Source organism: Dasypus novemcinctus, chromosome 24, assembly GCF_030445035.2.
Source record: "Dasypus novemcinctus isolate mDasNov1 chromosome 24, mDasNov1.1.hap2, whole genome shotgun sequence".
Lineage (NCBI taxonomy): Eukaryota > Metazoa > Chordata > Mammalia > Cingulata > Dasypodidae > Dasypus > Dasypus novemcinctus.
The window spans coordinates 23453848-23472527 of NC_080696.1; the positions used below are offsets into that span (position 1 = coordinate 23453848).

General features: G+C 40.5%; 1 protein-coding gene across 6 annotated transcripts in view; it reads left to right on the top strand.

Moving 5' to 3' along the window:
• Nucleotides 1-18680, top strand: part of SYNDIG1 (synapse differentiation inducing 1) — a 212485-nt gene that overhangs the window by 50188 nt on the left and 143617 nt on the right. For 5 of the 6 annotated variants that reach the window (XM_004475057.4, XM_004475056.4, XM_071211591.1 and 2 more), the window contains exon 2: nucleotides 15620-16178. In XM_004475057.4, the coding sequence (XP_004475114.1) occupies nucleotides 15699-16178 (480 nt within the window). In that variant the 5' untranslated portion in view covers nucleotides 15620-15698. Of the gene's footprint in view, nucleotides 1-5019; nucleotides 5119-15619; nucleotides 16179-18680 lie in introns of those variants that run through there. The other variant, XM_023583667.2, reaches the window with a different exon arrangement.

Below are 18680 nucleotides of genomic sequence, written 5' to 3' on the forward strand. Positions count from 1 at the left end.
GATGGTGATGGTGGTGGTGATTACGGTGATGGTGGTGGTGGTGATGGTTGTGGTAATGGCAGTAGTGAGGTTTTTGGTGGTTTTTATGATTATGATGGTGGACATGGCAATGGTAATGGTCAAGAAGCCTCTTCTCCCTACATCTTTCTTTGAAATGAAACCGAGTCTCAGAAAACTAAAGGGACTTGACAAACCTGTTAAAGGCATCTGTGGACCAAATATGCAGGTTTTGTTCACTTCTAGTATCCCATCAATCTGCTATACTCTCTGACCATTGATGAATCAGATTTTGAATCCCTGTGGACTTCTTCCCTGAGGTGTTGTGAACAGCCTCACTCATCTGCAGGAGTTTGGATTGGCTTTGTGATCAGGAAGGCCCAGTCTACCCGAAGTGATAAATATATTGATGTAGCATTTTGTGATTATAATGTGCCATATGAATGCTAAGTAATAACTGATCTGGTTCTGAATGCTTCATTAACTATCTCTACAGCCAAATGTCAGGCTTTTCTATGTGTTTGTGCTAAAGGCAAATTTTAATTGTTTACTGAGGATTTGCAAGCCGCTATCTTCTTTCCACACTTGGGCATTGGTGGAAGCACAGCTACGTTTGCTTAGCAGGAGGGAAGTATCACTGTTTATACAAAAGACTTTACCAGTATTAGAGTTCAGGGAAGACCCAGAACTTGGTACCCCCCAAATGTTTTACTTAATTGGGCTGTATGAGAAGGGATTAGAAGTGTTAGGAGGTTGTCGATATGGGAGGAATGGGGTGGGGTGTGGTGTATATGGGAACCTCTTTTATTTTTTAATGTAATATTTTTTTGTGATCTATGTACCTTTAAAAAAAGGCAATTAAATAAAATTTTAAAAAGAGAGAAAAAAAGATTTAAGAAAAAATAAGAGTTAGAAGCAATCCTTGTCTGCCACAAATCCCAAGGAATCAGCAAAACTAATAAATTATTTGAATTAGTTGTGTATGGTTCTCCCCATTCTGATTCTTCTTGGAGAAGATGCTCCAGAGGACATTTGCACTATTATTCCACAAATCTTCAGCATATGATGTTCCTACTTAGAAGCAGAGGTCCACACATTAGATAAAACTTTATAGAGTTCCTTTCACCCATCACAGAAGCAAATCATAAGCCCAACAGTGCAGATCTTTAAGTCTGTTAAAGCTGTGTGTGTACATGTGTGTACATGTGTGTACATGTGTGTGCATGTCTGCTGTGTGGGAGGTGAGAAGAGATATTTTTTAAAAATTGAAAATTATTCACAGCTCAGAAAACTAATATCAAAGTTTTTGTACTTCAATTTATTTTTTTTCTTTGATCACACCTTTGAAAATAATTTTACTTTCAATACTGGTTCCCAAACTTTTCTTTTTTAATTTATTTCCCCCTCCCCCCCTTGCGGTGTGCTTGCTGTCTGCTCTCTGTGTCTATTCGCTGCGCATTCTTCTGCATTTTTGCTTGTCTTCATTTTTTGTTGCATCACCTTGCTAAGTCGGCTCTCCACGGCACTGGCAGGCCAGTGGCACTCTGTGGCTCTTGTGGGTCGTTAACTCTCAGCAGGCGCAGGCTGCCAGCTGTCTGTGGGCTCGGGTCAGCTTGCCTTCAAAAGGAGGCCCCAGGACGTGAACCCAGGGCTTCCCATATGGTAGGCAGGAGCCCAACTGATTGAGCCACAGCCACTTCCCTCCCAAAACTTTTATTCATTTTTTGTTCTAGTTGTTTCCTCAGAGTAAAGCATCCATTAAACAACAGAGACAAGTTTGCAAAAAGTGCAACCTGTAATGTATAGTTCTAATTTCTTCCCAAATAGGCCCATGTATAATTTACCATTTTCATAATACATAATTCCTGTTGGAGCACAGGAAGTCTTTAGGAAGTCTGTATGCCATGCAGACTAAAGGAAGATGAAGCAGAAAATTGCTCGGGTTGTTGTATGCAGAGAAAGGTGGAGGCTTTGGCTTCAGCATGGGCTGCTTAATCTAACGAGACTCCTTGGAGAAGCCAAATCATCTGCTACATTTGGGTGTCTGAATTTTTCTATTTCATCATGTGAAAGCAGGCTCAGCCTGCATTGTTTCTTCATCAGCAGATGAATGTCGCATAATCTGCCCACCAGTGGGGTTTCTCTGATCCTGCAATGTTCCAGAAAATCAGCCTCTGTCTTTTGAAGCAGCTACAATTTCTGTCACTCTGTATTCTGGGCCATGCACGAAATACTTTTTCCTCGCTCCAGGGATGCACATGGAAGGTTTTGTTTTGCTTTGTTTTGTTTTAAGACAATTTCATTCTCACTATATACCTACCAGAAAAGAAAGCACTATGTTATCAACAATTCAACAAGAGAGATTGATTCATAATTAATCCAGTATTATACAGGAGTTCAATGATAGCAACTGCCACTCACACACCAAATGAAAGCAATAAACAAAATGTGCTGTAAAAATAGCATGGAATATTGTTCAGCAATAAGAAGGAATAAAGTAGTGATACCTGTTACAATATAGAGGCACCTTGAAAACATTATGTTAAGTGAAAGGAGTCGAACACAAAAGACCACGTATTGTATAATTCTATGTATATAAAATGTCCCAAATAGGCAAACCATAGGGAAAGAAAATAGATTAGTAGTAGTCAGGGGCTGGTGGGATGAAGGTGACTGCATGATGGGTATGGAATTCCTTTTTGGGCTGCTGAACAAGTTCTGGAATTAGGTCATAATGAGGGTAGTACAATTCTGTGTATAATTTGGAAAACACTGTATTGTACACTTTTAAAGGGTCAATTTTATGGTATTAAGTTACATCTCAATAAAGTTATTATTAAAAAATGGACTAGGCTTCTAAAATCAATAATGCAACAAAATTGGGATCTACTTGAAATACAAACATGTATTAGAACTCAGTTGATAGAATCACAGGCTCATGCACTGCATTTCTAGGTTCAAGTCCAGACTTCAGTATTCTCTGTGTGTCTTTGGGAAAAATACCCAATTTCAATTTCTTTGGATATAAAATAAAAATAACAAACTATCTACTGCAGTTGGATTACATAAGATGCAATTTAAAAAACAAATTATCCCAGGGCCTGGCACGTATTAACCCCTCAATAAATGTTAACATTTCTTATTTTGAAATGTTTCTGGCCATTCTGAGAGAGAAATATTCAGAATTATTCTTGATCCAATCAATATCCTGTTTGTGAGGCAGTAGACAGTGTTAGAAGGGGATTTTAAAAAAATGTACATCTAAACAAGAAACAGCAGTAGATATGCAGTACCTGTCCTGGAGAAGTAAATGGTTTTCTAAAGTCTTTTCTCTATTTTAATTTGTTTTTCTTCCCAGGAGCACCATGTTATACATTTTGATGCTTTGATTAGTGTGCCTTGAGCCACATTCCCTTGTGTTTTCTAGACCAAGAATCTGCCAGGATGATTGTGGACATCCTGGGCATGAGTTTTGCCCCTGGTGCATCTAGCCTGAGAAGTTCCTGAACCCCTTGCTATTCTAATTCTTGAGATATAAACCATTATTTTAACCAAAGTCTGCACCAACTCACACCTAACTCCTGCATTGTTCACAGTTGAATGTATTGAGTCAAATGCCACTTTGCCTGAAAGGGACAGATAACCTTGCTCAAGTCTAACCTTGCTCCCTTATTCCCAGGGAGGAAAGTGGGCACAAAAAAAGGGAGAAAGCTGGGTTTGTTTATTTACCATCACGTTTCAGTCGTTACAGCTGATGGCAAGAGTACATAGTCTGGAATGCTCCCAGACTTCTCAGATATGTTCTTGGCATGGTGCTTAGGCTCAGTGAAGAGATCATAAACCTTGAGTCAGAAATATCTGAGTTCAAATCCTACCTTCCTCTTCCTGACAGTAGCAACTTTTCCATCTGCATTTGATCAACCACTGTTATAGTTTAGGACCTTGTAGAATATAAAAATACCACCAGGGACATGATGACTCCCAGGTTGAATCCCTGAGGAGGTGAGGATTTCTTCTCCTTACTTGGTGATTCAGGCTCTCACACTATACCTTAGAGGTCAGGAAACCTAATTGTTTACCATACACTGTGAGCAAATCCATCTTTGAGGGGGCAGGTTTAAATTATCCTACCTCCTGAGACTGCTAATGGAAGCAATATGCCAACTAATCAGTTAGCATTGGGTAATTTTTCTCTTGGGGATAGAGGACATGAAGACTGTGTGACCCCCATACCTTCTCCTGGCAACCAGGCCACCTATGCACTTATAGAGACAATGGGCTGTCTTGCAGGCCTGTCTTTAGTTTTTGTGTTAAGATGTGTTCATCAATGGAAATGTGTCACCCTCCTGCAGGCCTGCATGGTCTTTCATCTCTGTAAAGTGACTTTCCTCTGGAAATGGGAAGACCATGAGTTGGAGGCCTTCAATAATGTTCATAGAGTTGTGAGCCTTCTGGAGGGGGTTGGCTTGGCTTTCTTATCTATACAGAAGTTGTAGTAACACCTCACAGGCTTGTGAGAAGATAGGAAGCAGGCCCTAAGACCAGGATTTGGAAGATGCCTCAGAAAGCACCAGGAGGGGAGGGTGTGAATGAGACTGGAAAGGGAAGTAGCCAATGCAGTGCTCTGTCCAGCATGTTGCTCTTTCGGTAGCTGGGGATCAACCCTGTTAAGGCCTGCTGGAAAGTATGTGGAACACACACCTCAGAGTTGCTCCTCCCTAAGGGAAAAAGGGGGTTTTTATCCAATGTGATGGTTAATTTCATGTGTCACCTTGACTGTGTTATGGTGCCCAGTTGCTTAGTCAAGCAAGCACTGGCCTGCTTGTTACTGTGAGGGTATATTATAGAAGTATTTGTAGCTATCATCAGTTTATTGCCTCTATATCAGATTGTATCTGCAATCAACAAAGGAAATTTTCTGCAGTAATGAGGGGAGTCTCCTCATCCAATCAGTCATTTGGGGGTCTTAAAATAAAGCTGCAGATTTCAGTTGTCAAAATGAAGTTTCTGCCTCTGTTTCAGTCAACCAGCTTCTCCTGGGAATTTAAACATCACCCTAATAGCAGTTTCCAATGTGTAGCCTGCCCTGCAGAATTTGGACTTGCCAATCCTCAGGATCATGTGAGCCAATCCCTATAAGAAATACCTTAATATTTACATATATGCATATATATTTATATCTGGTTAGTTCTGTTTCTCTGGCTAACACATCTATTAACACATCTATTCTGACTAACACATCTATTCATACCCCATCTGTCTCTGAATGAAGCTGCACCACAGGCCTTTACCCCTAGCCTCCTGGCCTGCCCTGTGTAAGCCAAAATTAGTCCTCAGTCTCTGGAAGGGGGTGAGAGTCAGAGTTAAGCTGTGGCACTGACAGCTTTGGTTCACCTGGTCTGTTTGCCTCTATCATCTCCCACTCCCCCAGTCAATATTTTCTATTTAGCAGTAATTAGCACCTCAGTCCATCACTGGCCTAAGCCCAAAGCAGGGTCATTGCATCCTCTACCCCATCCCAGCTCATAATGCACATTCCAGGAAGACACACCCTGTCAGGTGGGTTCCATCTCCCCTGTCTCTCAATCCTCAGGCTCTTTCCTGGAGTCTTGTCACGAGTGCCTCTGGACAGCATCCCTTCAGGGGCCATCTGACCAAGGTGCCTGCTTCCATCCTCTTTTCCCTCTCCTATCCATACTCCACACTGCAGCCAGAGCTGCATGGCCAGGCCTTTCTGCTCCACCAAGCTCCTCACTGGGTTCTTGAACATGACCCACAGACCTCACATCTCTCCCAAGCCTGCTTGTTCCAGCTCTGCTGGCCTTTGTTCTGGTCATTTCCTGCATCAGAGCTTTAAATCATTTGGCATGAACAATTTTTCTTGAGTCTTGACTCAGTGAACTCCTGCCCATTCTTCACATCTTACCTTAAATGTCTCCACAACGAGGCTTTTTCTGAAACCCCAAACTGGGTTACTGCTTTTTGTTGATTCCCTCAATGCACAGTTTTCCTTGTTCATAAGTGCTGATCACAGTCTCGTTGCTTGTTCAAAGACTGTCTTTAGCATATTGCACTATGCATCCCAGAAAAAAAATGTGTTCTTAATCTTAATCCATTCCTGTGGGTGTGAAAATATCATAAGACCTTTTAAAGGAGCTATTTTTCATTAAGGTGTGGCAAAATGAATCAGGATAGGTTTTAATCCTATGACTGGAAGCCTTATAAAAGCTTTAATCCTATGACTGGAAGCCTTATAAAAGGCCAGGGGAAAGATCCAGAATTTGGAAGTCAATGGAACTAAAAGAGAAAGGAGGGGACATCTTATTGTGATGGGAAAGCCAAGGAACCCAAGGATTACTGCATGTTATCTACCCAGGGAGGAAGCAAGCCATCTAGCCTTTGAAACTGTGAGCCAATACATTCCTGTTGTTAAACCAACCCATTGTATGGGATTTGTCATAGCTGCCTGCTAAACCTAAGATATTGTCCTTCTGCTCATGAGCAGTATCATGGCCAGATGCTTGCCAGGATTCCACCCCTCTTCTTGGCACTCAGCACACAGCCTTGTACACAGTCTCAGCTCATTAAATTCCTGCAATATGGATGTGTGGAAGTTTCTGGTATGTGCTTGTCTTAAGCTAGGTGTTCAAAAAATGCCAACTCATTTCCTTCCCTGGTTTAGGAGAGGGGATACAAATTCCTCATTGTGAAACTTTTATAGTGAAGTTTCATTGGGATTGAGGCAGTAATCCACTCTGGAGAGTTATCTTTTGCCCCTAGCAGCCTGATTCTCCACTCCCAGGGTGCTTCTCTCTTGCACTGGGAGATGCTTATCACTTGGGAGGTATTTGCTGGTTCAAGTTGAGAAAGCCTGCAACATCCAGGACTCATAGGAAAGCAGTGCTTCTGTGTGGAAAGAGAGAACAGGATATTATCTTTAATTAAAATAGGGGTGAGCTTGGAATAATTACCTTTTTCCAAGCAGGACCATGGTAGTTTGCTGATGTTTACTGCTAGCTTATGTGTAAATATCTAATGAGAAGAGAATAGCTGTTCTTGGTGCCAATGCGAAGTTCTAGAAAATTGCTTGATGAAAATACAATCCTCATCCATAAAATTATAGAAATATATATTTTCCTCTAAATAGTACAGAGTTGCTGGCTGAAATAGCTTCTTGCTAAATAAAATGCTTATTTATAATTCAAGTAATGCTACTAGCATTAAATAACTTATTCTGAGATGTGGGCTTTTAAATTATGGGTATTCTCAGGTTAATGAATAAATTGTTCTTTTTTTTTCATTGATGAAAAATAGTTTTTTGTTTTTATCAGTGACGTTCTTTGGTGGGAAGAAATGAACATCAGGGTCAGGTTTTGGAGTGAATAGGCAAAACAATACTTATTTATCCATCAAGCATTTGTGGCACCAATGAATGACCCATTACTAGTCACCAGAATTGCACAGATGACTGAAATGATCTCTGGCACAGGCACCATGCTCACTGCACCAAGCAATTGGGCAGAAGAGAGAGACACCTACTACTCTGTCTGGGGAAGGTAACAAAAGTATAGCAATGCCTACCTGCTGCTGGGAACTCAACCTACTCTGGAGTTTGCCAGTGTCATGGTTGACAAGAAAGACACAACTCACCCGGGCATTGATGAAGCAATGTTTACTCACACAGAGAAGATACAGAGCAAGGTCGGCCTCAGAAGTGGGTGTTGGTCTTCCATGGTCAATGCAGAGAGATGGTCTATGTGCACTCCTCTTTATGCCAGAGCAGAAGGACTCCTCTGCCTTCCTGCCAGGAGCAGATAGAGCAGTGGAGGTGAGCCAGTGCTGTAAAATGGACTTACTTAGCCGTACTAACTTCAGTGAATATTTACATATGCTCAGGGCAAAAGAGGAAGGCATATGTGCATAGGTCTGGCCACTGTCTGCTAAAGGATGTGTTTTACCTAAAGACATTCCAGAGAGGGCAGTCAGACCAGATGTGTCCTCACCACCAGGTTAATGCACCTGGCCCCTGCCAGGAAAAGGTGGCAGACTGTGCTTATGCTGTCCTGTCTCTGAGCATCAGGGGCTCAGTGGAAGAAATGACCATGCAGACAGGTGGACATGACAGGTGGACATGGCAGGTGGTGTCATAAAGGCACAGACTGCAGCCTCAGAGAACCGGATGGAACTCTGCTTCTGAATCAGGGAGGCTTCTCAGAGGAGGGGCTGTCTGAACAGGATCTACCTCCAAGTCATTTACAAAATCATGGGGCAGAGATAAGGAGAGGGCAAGGGGAAAGAGTGCAACAGACCTGGATGGGTATCAGTGTATGGAAAAGCCAATTCCACAGATACTTTGTCCCCCGAAAAAATGAGAAGTTAGACATCCTGAGTATATTCTTGGGGTTGACAAGAAGAAAGGCGAGGTTGAGATGGTCGATAGACAATGGACCCCTGTGAAATTTGTAGTGAAAACAGAATCAGAAGTCTTGACATAATCCAAAGTCCTTGCAAGGGATTTAGTACAAGAGTGTTTGTTGCCCCAAAAAGACCTTTCATTTAATATTTTTAAACAAAAGGCCAACATGAATACATTTGGGAGATTTTTCTGTGTCTATTGAAAAATTAGAAGTGGCAGCATAAACCTACTTTCTGACATGGGTGGAGGCTGTAGGACACCAGAGCAGCAACTTCTCTCCCAGGGCAAGTTCATGTGGCCTGATTGGCCCCATGAACTTTGGGGTTCATACCCTCTGTCTGTCCCCTGCTGCCCGGGGCCTTCTGGAAAGCCTTAGAATGATGGGCTTCTCTGACACAAAACAACAGAATTTAGTGACTGGTCAGATGGTTTCAAGGGAAAAGAAGGAGGAGTTGAGAGTGGCTTTTGAGGTTAGGAGGCTGGAGAGGTGAGCCATGTGGACCATGATTCTGAATCTAGGTTTAAAGGGCAAAGAAACATTAAGCATCAAATGTCAAATCAACCAAACAACCTCGGCTTGTAAAGGATGGGGGCCAAAAATGCTACCCTCTGATCTGCTCCTGACTCTCCTCTTCCTTTCCCTCCATTATCCACTGAAAAAGTTGGCTGACTTCTCATTCCTGGAGGTCTCCTTGGCCTTTGAGGTTGTGCTTAACTGTTTCTTAATGAATTATTCAGAGATACTTTCCAGTAAATTCGCTCTTTAACCTGAATATCAACAGAAGGCAGAGGCCAGCTGTTACTTTCACCTCCTCCTTGATGAGCCCAGGGCTCAGCCTCCCAATCAATGACCCTCAGGATCCCTGTGAATGAGCCATGGCAAGCGCTCAGCCTGCATAACTCAGAGACTCCCTTAGTGCTGCTGGGCCCTCAGGTGATTCTGTCCCACGAAGTTCAGGCACCAAACATGCTACCTCTGGCCTGGCGATCCCACTGGTTTTGGGGGATGGCCATTCATAAATGCTCTTCTTAGCAGAGCCAGCTCTTCCAGGGAAGCTGAGCCAATCTCAATCTTTTTTGGGTGGAAATTGACCCAACAGCCTGAAGCATGCTTGTACTTAGATAGGCAAATGGATTGGGGGTGACACATCAGGCCATCCAACAGTTGAACTGGGAAAACTTTCCAACAGGGTTTCTGCCCACCCTGTCACTCAGGTAGGTCTCTACTGTCTGGAGTGAAAGCAAAGAAGGAGCTGCTGGTTGTGAACTCTTCCAGCCATCCAAAGCTCCTGCACAACTTGCCTCTTCATTATCACTTTCAAAGAAATGAAAGATACTAAGCACAGGATCCATAAGTTAGGGTTCCCTCTGTTCATGTCACCCTAAAGTCTCCTACAGAATGTCAGGGGCCCCTTCTCATTGCTCCAATGCCAGCTGAATATGAAGGCATATGCAGTTTGTTGAATGCCACATTGCCAGCATTTATTCAGCTTTTTCCTGTACTCATTCCCCACACTGTTCACAGTTCCATCTGTCCAAACTGCCTCTATAATGGTTTTATTCTATGCAAAAGACTTTCTTAAAGGACGCCCATTGCTTATCAAAGTAAGTGCTTTATGTTTACTTTGGCTTCAAGACCCTGCAAATAAGGTCCTTCCCCTTTTCAACACCAGAGGTCCCAGCTACCTTCCTCAGCTAGCATTATCCCAAATGCTCTTTCTATTATCTCCTTGCCGCCTTGGCTTTGTTTGAAGCTGTTTCCTCTTCTTGGAGAATCTTTCACATACATCATCACCTGTTAGTTTAAAAAAACCTCATTATTATAGAAAATTTCAAACATATGAAAGTAGAGAGAAATATGCAATAGATATCCATGTACCCATCAATCAACTTAAATAATAATCAACTCATGGCCGGTCTTGTTTTATCCATACCAACCCACTTCTCTCTCCTATCCAGATATTTAAAAACAAGTCCCAGAAATCATATTGTTTATTTCATCTGTAAATATTTTAATATGAATCTCTAAAATATAAGTAGTTTTTAAAATTCTTATCATACCTTTAAAAAATTAGCAAAACCTTACCACACCTTAAAATATTACAATAATTCCTTAGTATAGTAACTTATCCAATCAGTATTCTCATTTCTACAATGTTTTATTTATATATGTATATGTATATATAGAAAGATAAACAAATAAATGTATAAAGGTATAGATATATGCATATAAATAGGTATACACATACATATATAATGTGTTTGTTTGAATTGGATCTACGTAAGATTCATATATGCAATTAATTGGTATGTCTTCTAAATCTCTTTCACCTATAGAATTCCTCTCCATCACTATTTTTCAGTCCTTCCAATTTTTTTAAAGAAACTGAACTCTTTTCCCTGACTTTTAGTAGTTGCCTAAAACCAGTATCAATTTACAAGTTCTTCTGTTCTCTGTATTCCCTATATTTCATAGTTTAGGTACAGAAATTTGATTAAAATAAGGGTTGTTTTCTTTGACAAAAAGACTTCATGGGTCATGGCATGTATTTCCATCAGAAAATATTCAGGTTTGTCTCAAAGATATTGTAGACTTTGATCTAGACCACCACAATAAGGTGAATATCATAATAAAGCAGGTCACATACACTTTTTTGGTTTCCCAGTGCACATAAAAGCTATGCTTACATTATACTCTGGTCTATTAAATAACTTGACCAAGATCACACAAACACTTAGTAGCAAAACCAGGGTAAAATCCCAGACTTCCTGGCTCTTAGTCTAGTATTTATATCTTGACAGTCTCAAAGTAAAGAAAACTTGATTCTATATAATGTAAAATTTGTATCCAAGATGATGCATATCTATTTTTTTTTTTTACAGTTGCTATCAGTTTTGCTGTCCACCTGATAGTTACTCAAATGTGTGGGCATGTGAGCATGCCACTAACTCACCAGGGAGTTCTTAGAACAGTGGTACAGAAAGGAAATAAAAAGCATCTAGAGGACTTGCATGCTAAGGATATAGAAGCGCCCACTCATTGGCTTCTCTCCCAACCATATAGCATACAAAATATGCATAAATAAGCACCAATAAAAAGCAGTTATAGCATGATTGGCCTGTGATGATTTCCTTCACCTGCCTCTACCAAACACCAAGGTCTTACCAAGAGGATCAAGTCAGAAGCCCAGCTGTTGATGCAGCCTGGAAAAAGTTTTGGCAACAGAAGGGAGCATGCTAGACCTTGTTGAGGCTGTTGTTGAAGCAGAAATAAAAGGACAAGTGAGAGATTTTCTTCTTTCTAGTCACTGGTTCAAAATATTATTGCCTGAGAGAAAAGCACAAAACAAGCAAAAGTCTCAAAGGGTTGTGGAAGAACAGCACATTCATAGGGGTATGACTCCAGAATGCACAGGCAGATAATCTTAGACAGCAGCATCACTGGGGGCATTTTTTCCCAGTTTTAACCTTAAGCAGATAAACTCGAGCTTAGGTAAAGGCTGCTAGCGGGTAGGAGTGGGTATAGCAGAATAGCGAGCCCAGAATACATGAACACAAATATGGTCAACTGATCTTTGACAAAGAAGCAAAGGTAATTCAATGCAGAAAAGATAGTCTTTTCAATAAATGGTGCTGGAACAACTAGACATCCAAATGCAATGTATACATAGACCTTACCCAAAAATTAAATCAAAATAGATCATAGACCTAAATGTAAAAGTTAAATCAATAAAATTTCTCAAAGAAAACAGAGAGAAAATCTAGATGATATTGAATTTGGTAATAACTTCTTAGATACAACACAAAAAGCATAAGACATGAAAGGAAAAATTAATAATGTGGATTTCATTAAAATAAAAAAAACTTCTGCTCTGTGAACTGACAAGCCACAGAATGGGAGAAAATATTTACAAAATACCTATGTGGCAAAAGACTTGTATCCAAAAAATGTAAAGAATATTTATAACTCAACAATAAGAAAGTGAACAACCCAATTAAAAATGGGCAGAAGATCTGATCTGGGAATTCATCAAAGATATAGAAATGAGAAATAAACTTATGAAATGTTTAACATTATATATCAGTATAGAATTACAAATAGAAACAATGACATACCCCTACACACCTATTAGAATGTTTAAAGTAAAAAACCAACACCAAATGCTAGGGAGACTATTGAACAACAGGAAGTGATGGTGGGAATTCCTTAATGATGGGAATGCAAAGTGGTACATCCTCTTTGGAAGACAGCTCAGCAGTTTCTTACAAAGCTAACATAAGCTTATCACATGACCCATAAATTGTGCTCCCAGACATTAACCCAAATGAGTTGAAACTTATGTTCACACAAAATCCTTCACGATTGTTTATAGCAGCTTTACTTATAATTGCCAAAACTTGAAAGCAAAAGAGATGCCCTTTGATAGGTGAGTGGATAAAGAAACTATAGTGCATCCATGCAATGGAATACTGTTAAGCAATAAAAAGAAATGAGCTATCAAGTCACAGAAAGACACAAGATTCCTTAAATGTTTGTTGTTAAATGAAAGAAGCTGGTATGAAAGGCTAAATGCTGTATGATTCCAGTTACATATCATTCTGGAAAAGACAAAAGTATAGATGTAGTATTAAAAGATCAGTAGTTGCAGGAGGTTCAGTGGGGAGATGGGATGAAATGACTGAGCACAGGGCATTTTTAGGGCAGTGAAACTATTCTGTGTGTTACTATAGTGATGGATACATGACACTGTATTTATCAAAACCCATAGAGCTCTCCAATAGAAAGAGAGAATCCTGATGTAATCTATGGATATTAGTTAATAATAATATATCAATATCACTTTATCAATTGTAACAAATGTAGCACACTACTGCAAGATGTTAATACAGAAAACTTTGTGCCTGTAGCGAGAAGGAGGTATATGGTCACTCTGTTCTTTCTGTACAATTATTCAGTAAATCTAAAACTGTTTTAAAAATAAAGTATTTTGAAAAGGTAAATTGACATATTTATTTGACTATTTTTATTTTTAAAAAAGGTAATGAATTGTAAAATCACTATTCTACAGGTAATAGAATAAAATATATTTTATTCTATAGTATATTCTGTACGACAAAACAGTACAGACTAAAATGCAGGGTCTGATTCAGTATGTTCCAAGATTCTGCATTTCTAACAAACTCCCACCTGATGCTGCTGGCTCATGATCACACTTTTTGTAGAAAACTATAGAGAAGAACTAGGAGGTCTGAGCTATGTTTTCCCCAAGATGCCTTAAGACTAAACTCACACATAGGGTTTGTAACTCTCAAGGGGTTGGAATTATTCTAATCACGTCATATGTGAGATAATGTTTATTTCAGCAAACATTCATGGACTACCTACTGTGTATCAGTCATTGGAAAGGGGAATGGAAACATGAATTATCTGATTTCAAGGTGCTCCTGTTGATGGAGGGTGAAGGATGGGGGGAGTGAAGTGTAAACCTCAATAATCATTGAGTTGGCCAAGAAAGAAGCAAAAGATGTTGTAAGGAAAACCATAACAAGGCTGGTAAGAAAACACAGAAAAAGGGAAAGGTTGTTTCTGCATGGGCAAGAACATAGACTTCATGGAGGAGGTAGCATTTGAATAAATGGAATCAAATATCTTCTTTAAGATACTTGAAATGGATCCGGTTAGAAAGAGCTAATTCTGAAAAACTGAATTAGTTCCAAGAAGATTATTCTAGCCTAGGTAGATCATTCAACAAAGCACAAACAATAGGAAGGGGCCCAATTTTGAGACAAATCAGTATCTTCTCTGTGGAAAGAGAAGATGAGAGACATTGAGTGCTTTGACCAGAAAATTCTCATTAAATACGATGGACTGGTTTGGAAAATCATTGAACACAGAAATGATCCTCAAATATATTTTATGCTTTGCCATGTTGCAGGTGCTCAAAAGATCTTTGTTCTAATAGTTTAATTAATGATTTTAGTGCTCAAATTGTGAAAGTGCCTCCAGAGATGAATACAGTACTTCTTCAGAGCCCCATAAGGGAAAGTGGTGTTTTTTTAAACCTCTCTTTAATTTTCATATATTGTACATTAATAAGATCATCATAACTTAGTTCAGATACTATAGTGTGAACTAGTCATTCCTTGATTCTATTAAAATGTTCTCTCAGACGTTTCCAACTAGTCAAAATGGTGTCTTCTTTCTCTCCTACTTTAGTCAGTCTAAAATTTTAGATTACTGTAACTATCACAAAGAAAGCAGTTATAATGTAAGCAAATTTTGAAATATGATAGAAATTCATAGCATTGGAAGTTCTCAGGACTGGGTAGTTTAATACATAAGGTGTTAATTCACAAGAGGGGAAAACCTGTGCAAATTCATCTTTATCTTTCCAGAAATGTTTCTCTCTTCCTCTCCCCTCCCCTCCTCTTCCCTCCCTTCATTTCTTCTCCTATCTTTTCCTCTCTAATATTTGCAATTCTAGAAAGAAACATGATCTAGGGAGAGAACAATTTTGAATACTTCTTATTTGTATCCAAAATTTGTAGAGGTTTTACTAAATTAAACAGCATAGAGGCAGGAAATTTCTAGTAAGATACCTAGAATCATGCTAGAAACTCAGGAGGCATGTGGAAGTTTTGAGCCAATTCTAGTAAGTACATTAGAATCTACTGCAAAGATGTACATGTAAGCATTTCCTGTGATGAGGAATTTTGCCTGTATAAAGTGCTCATGATGTGGGTCTTTCTCTTCTAAACCTGTGTGGGATGATATTTCAAATCATTTGTTTGGTATGTGTTTTCCGGTTTGAATGAATAGTCGAGACTTGAAAAGGGCCAATCCTAATGACCGATTTGCAGGCTTACTTTCCCTGTGGTCTGGTGGACCTTATGGGATTGGGTTTACCTTGTCAGTTTCAGGATGTCTAATGGCAATCATAGGTTTCTCTAGAGCTTCAGGGTTTCCAATTCCTGCAGACCCTCCTCAGTATGAAATCAGATGTGGATAATCAATATCTGGCTTCCTTCTGGCTTCTTGCCCCAATACAACCTTTATTAAAATTGGTGAAATTGGAGAGCGTGGGTATTATCTGATTCTCACAGCTATTGTGGATGTTGGTTGATGAAAACAGCAAGGATCTGGTTGATTAGCTCTTTTCCAGGTGTGATTCTCTTGTCTCATCTCTCTTTCCTCTCCTCTTCCAGGAGAAATGGGTCCCCTGAAGCAAATGTGACCTGCAAGCCCAGCTCACCAGCCTGACACCGGTTGGGGACAGAAAGGATCATGGAGGGCATCATTGAACAGAAAAGTATGTTGGTGCATGGTAAAATCAGTGATGCTGGGAAGAGGAATGGCTTAATCAACACCAGAAACTTAATGGCTGAGAGCAGAGATGGCCTGGTATCTGTATACCCAGTGCCCCAATACCAGAGCCGCCGGGTGGTGGCTAGTGCTGCTCCAGCCAGCCTGGACAACAGCAGGAGTGAGCCGGTCCAGCAGCTGCTGGACCCCAATGCCCTTCAGCAGTCAGTGGAATCCCACTACCGCCCCAACATCATCCTCTACTCAGAGGGTGTGCTGCGTTCATGGGGTGAAGGCATGGCTGCCGACTGCTGCGAGACCACCTTCATTGAGGATCGATCACCCACCAAAGATAGCCTGGAGTACCCTGATGGGAAGTTCATTGACCTCTCAGCTGACGATATAAAAATCCACACCCTCTCCTATGATGTGGAGGAAGAGGAGGAGTTCCAGGAGCTAGAGGTCAGAGGATGTGCTTGTCAGCTCCAGGTTTTCATAAGGCTTTTGGGCACAGGGTGGTGGGTACTTGGTAGGGGCCTATGAGTCCTAGGCAAAATTTAGGGGATGAAACTCGTTATGCAAAAATGCAGAGAAAACAAAGTTTTCTTGATTCCTCCTCACTCTTGAATATTTATGGAAGATGGAAGGAGTGGAAAAAGACCTAGGGAAACTTCTGCAATGATTCTGATCAGAAAAGACCCAAGGCAAGGGCCATATGACTTAAGGACTGCTGTCACTGGTGGGCTAGCTGGAGGATTCCCATTATTATGGGAAAGAGGAATTACAGGTGAAACTAAGCACATTGAGATGGGACTGTGGTTCTAGAGCCTCACGTGGCTGCACATGTATGTGTGAGGACAATTTTGAAGTGCTTCTGCTGTCACATGTGGTTTACTTAATTTGGCATTCCAAAATTTCTATTAAGGAATTATTGATAGAGCAAAACCTGCTGGAAGAAATAGTAAAAATTGATAGCATAAAGGGAGGATAATTTGAACTACTGCATGGATAATCTTTTTAGTGAACTGAAGAACAGGTAAGGGTGTTTGAACTATATCCCTAGACATGTGCCCACTGAACATAGCACAATATGGGCAATATCATCATCAATTGGTATAACACATTCCTTCTCCTTCAAAATGACATTGGTAGGAGGTTCAAATGACAATGCTGCACGGGTGTAAGGTGGATGGGTCTGAATAAAGTCTGTGGTATCAGTCAGCTGGTGGGGGATGGGCGGATTGTTGTAACATTCCGGAAAGTAATTTCACCGTACTGAGGGTAAGCATGTTCTTCAATGACATGAGTGGGAAAGAGAGTTCTGGATTCTCAGAAAGTTTGGTGTGGAAAGAAACTATGGAGCAAGTGGAAAGTGAAGAGGAAGTATGATCAACTGGAAAGGATGTGAGTTTGTTTTGGTTAAAATAGATCAGATAATTTTTATCAGTGGAGAAGAAATAAATGCTCAGGGCCAAGGAATCAGTATCAGGGATGGCTGATGGGGAGAGACCCTGCAGAGGAAGATGATAGAGTCTCAACAGGTGTGCTGAAGCTCTGGACTTTCTTGAGGCCAGAACACTACTTGTCTGAGAACAGAGAGAAGGTAAATGTACTGAAGTACTCTGAGTTGAAGAGGAAGGAAATGTGGGAGTTCATGTGGGAAGATTGAGAGTAAACACAGCCAGGAGAGGCTTGATGGCATGAATAAATGAGGGGCAATCTGAAGCAGTTATTTGGAGGAAGTGACCATTCTAAAAGAGAGTATTGAAGAAACTGCCAAGCAGGAGTGAGTCTGAAGATTTGGTCTGTCCTGCATTTCTATAACTTTCTCCAGCAACATCTGGCCATCCTTTAGCAGGTAAGGCTCTCAGCAGGGCATGCTCCACAAGGTGGGGGAGGCAGGAGAAAGCTAAAGAGAGGAGATTTGGAATAGAATTCAACCCATACCCAAAAGGACTGGCCATGAGGTACCAGACTGGGTAGAAAAGCAAGAGACACACAAGGAAACCAAAAAAAGGCCAATATGAACCAAAAGCAGCTGGAGAGAGGTGCTTTCAGTCAGGAAGGAAATTCAAAAATGGAAAATTAAAATGTAATGTTGGAACAATCCCAATGAATGGAGGACATGAAAACTTAAGGACAGGGACTCAAGAGACATTGTTGGAATGGAAAAGATTCATGGACTATGAGACAACAGTCAGAAATGACCTTAACTTTCTGGTCACATTGTATGACCTTGGATGAGATCTATCTGGGATAAAATCTTTCAGTTTCTGGACCTTGTATGAGGTATGTTTAGGGTAAAAGAAGGGCTTTGAATGCATGCTAAAGTTTTGAGACAGTTGGGAGAGTGCTTTGGCTTTAGGTCAAAAGCACTGTTTAAGTGTTTGCTGTTTTCTAGGATTTGAGGTTTTTGCTGAAAGCAAAAGTAAATGTTACCTGGCCTTTGTGAAGTTTAGGAAGCAGATACATAAAATACAATTCATTTTCATGCAGGAAAGAATACCCAGTTTTTCCAGGGAGCATCCAAAGAAAGGGTAGAATAAAGGAAAGTCAAGATGGATTATTGCATGAATCATTTATTTAATGGACTGAGAAGTCAAGAGCTTTTCAAGAGGATGTGCCACCTGCACTACATCAAAAATGATGAGTATGAGACAGTGAGACAAAGAAGGCTTGAGGGAATATGGCAAGAGAATACCAATCCAAGAGGATATCATGAGGAGATGAAAGCACAGAGGCATAAACTGTAGGAGATCTGTAGGGCACAATAAATGGTTTAGAATTGTCCAAAACTGTGGATCATGGTGAGGAATGGTAGGAGATGTGATCAAGAGGGAAGGGGGATCCCACTGTAGAGGAGCTTACAGGCCCTCCAAAGGAGATTGAGTTTTAGGCAGGAGACAGGAAAGAAATGTAAAAAAGTCAACAGGGATGGTTAAGGATGACACTAGAGGGAACAGG